General features: G+C 65.0%; 1 protein-coding gene across 1 annotated transcript in view; it reads left to right on the top strand.

Annotated features, from left to right (window-relative positions):
- The window catches only part of AP1B1 (adaptor related protein complex 1 beta 1 subunit), a 28640-nt gene extending 26438 nt beyond the window's left edge, over positions 1 to 2202 (top strand). The window contains 2 exon segments of the mRNA XM_019471284.1: positions 641 to 649; positions 1396 to 2202. Of these exon segments, the coding sequence (XP_019326829.1) occupies positions 641 to 649; positions 1396 to 1470 (84 nt within the window). The 3' untranslated portion in view covers positions 1471 to 2202.
- The last annotated feature ends 29 nt before the right edge of the window (positions 2203 to 2231 follow it).

The raw sequence follows: 2231 nt of genomic DNA, 5'->3' as shown, positions 1-2231 counted from the left end.
CCCAGCTCCCTCCCCCCCGTGCCAGTCCTGGCGTCCCTCTCGCATGGGGGAGGGCGAGACACGGTCTGCGCTGGCTGGTTGGGCTCTGCGGCAAAACCTGGGCTCTGCTGGGCCGCCCTCCCGGCACCGGGGCGGCACCGTGGTGGCAGCAGAAGGAAAGAGAGAGAGGTCCCAGCCCACCGACGCGCCTCCGTTAAAATAAAAACCCCGTCCCCTTCTTGGGGCATCCCTGGCTCTGCCTGCGTGCTGGGCAGCCCGGCTGGAGCTGCGAACGGCCTCGGCCGCCCTCCCGGCACCGGGGCGGCACCGTGGTGGCAGCAGAAGGAAAGAGAGAGAGGTCCCAGCCCACCGACGCGCCTCCGTTAAAATAAAAACCCCGTCCCCTTCTTGGGGCATCCCTGGCTCTGCCTGCGTGCTGGGCAGCCCGGCTGGAGCTGCGAACGGCCTCGGAGCGGAGGTCTGTCCTCGTGTCGGGCAGGAGCCGTCCCGATGTCCCACTTTCCCCGGCCCGGCCCCTTCCCCACCTTCCTCGCAGCCCGTTTTCTTTGGGTTGGGACGAGCTGTGTCGCCTTGACTCACCTCTCTGTGTATCTCCGTACCTGCTGCCTGCCCGCCCTCGCCGGCCTGCCCGCTGCTGCAGGATTTGGAGGTTAGCAGACTGGTTTTTACCCCGGCTTTGGGCTGTCTCTGGCTGCTGCCTGGTTATTTCCCCCCTGATGTTTTTACCCGCCTGCCGGCTGCCCTGCCAGCCCTGCGCGTCTCTCGGTGCCTCTTGCCTCTCCCTCCCGGCAGGGCTGGCACGAGGCCGGCGCCGAGAGCGGAGTTTCGTCGGAGGTGAACGTTTCGGAGGGTCGGGGCATTCCCACCACCCTCATGGGTTCACTTGGGATGAGGATAGCTGCAAATCCTTATCCCGGAGGATTCCCCGCTCGGCACCTCCGCGCTGAGCTCTCCCCGCTCGCCTGTGGGCAGAGGAGCTAATTGATTTCAGAGTCGTCTAAGATTTAATCTTTGAGCAAATAGCCGAAGGGGGCTCGTACCGCTTAGGAGAGGAAGATGCCGTTCACCCTCAAGCTACGGGCGGTGAATCAAACCCCGAGAGACGAAGCGTGTGTGCGCCTCTGCCCGTCCCCCTGCCCTCCCTGCCTGCGCTGCATGTGGATGTCTCTGCTCCTCAGCCGCGGCGCCGCCCCTGCCCCTCAGCCGCGCGGGGGGGGGAGCACCAGCAGCCCCGGGGAGGGCATTTAGGGGGCTCGGTGCCTTTTAATATCTTCTTTTATCCAGCCGAAATGAGGAGCCGGGGCCGGCCCCTGGCAGGGCTTTGTGCTTTGGGGCTGGTGGCTCACCGGCGTGGGGCGAGGTGCCATGATCCCCTCTCCTCCTCTCTTCCCGCAGTTGTCCCTGAAATGCCGAGCGCCGGAGGTGTCCCAGTACGTCTACCAAGCCTACGAAACCATCCTGAAGAACTAAGGTGCTGCCACAGCCCGTCCTCCTCCTCTCCTCCCTTTCCCGCCCGAGGAAGCGGGGCAGGACCCGTGTGCATGTCTCCTCTCCTTCCTGCCAAGGAACCAGCCCCTGGGAATCTCCCTCCGGCCCCGGGGCCCTGAAAACGGAGCCGGTGCTCCCATCTCCGGCAGGGCTGGGGCGGGCGGAGGAGGGCGGGGGCGTCCCGGCCAGTCCCTCCATCCCTGTAGAAATGTGTGTGTGAGTAATGCGGTGTCCTTCTTGCTGATGTTGCCCCGTCGAGAGCCCTGTTTCACCCTCTACTGCTTTTTTTACCGAGCTGCCGCACGTTGGGGGGCTGCTCTCCTCCTCCCCTGCGTGTCCCCCACCCTGCAAAAATCCACCTCCCCGCTGGCGCTGGGTCTCGTGTCTGCCCGTGGTGGTGTCTGGTGAAGGGTTCGGCACTCCTCCTCCCCGGGAATAGCACCCCGGGGCTCGCTCTGAGCCTGTTCGGTGCCGGTTGGCACCCCAAAGCGCTGTGGGGTTGGGTGGCTCTTGCTCCGGCTCCCCCTGGAGCCCTGGCTTCTTCCTTCCCCTGCGGCAGCTCCCGGCTGGCCCTGGTTTTGTCTCCTGGTTCAGGAGAGCCTGTGGTGAACCCCCATCCCTTTGGAGAGGGTCTCCTCCCCCCTGGGAGCTGTTTCCAAAGGTCCCCGAAGGCCTCGAGGATCTCGAATTTGAGCCTGTACTTACACGTGCAGTAAAAAAAGGGCTTTTCCAGCCCCGTCCAG

The sequence above is a fragment of the Aptenodytes forsteri genome, unplaced genomic scaffold (assembly GCF_000699145.1).
Source record: "Aptenodytes forsteri isolate BGI_AS27 unplaced genomic scaffold, ASM69914v1 Scaffold129, whole genome shotgun sequence".
Classification (NCBI taxonomy): Eukaryota; Metazoa; Chordata; class Aves; order Sphenisciformes; family Spheniscidae; genus Aptenodytes; species Aptenodytes forsteri.
The sequence above is the reverse complement of the archived record's forward strand: the minus strand, read 5'-3'. Positions and strand labels throughout refer to the sequence as shown.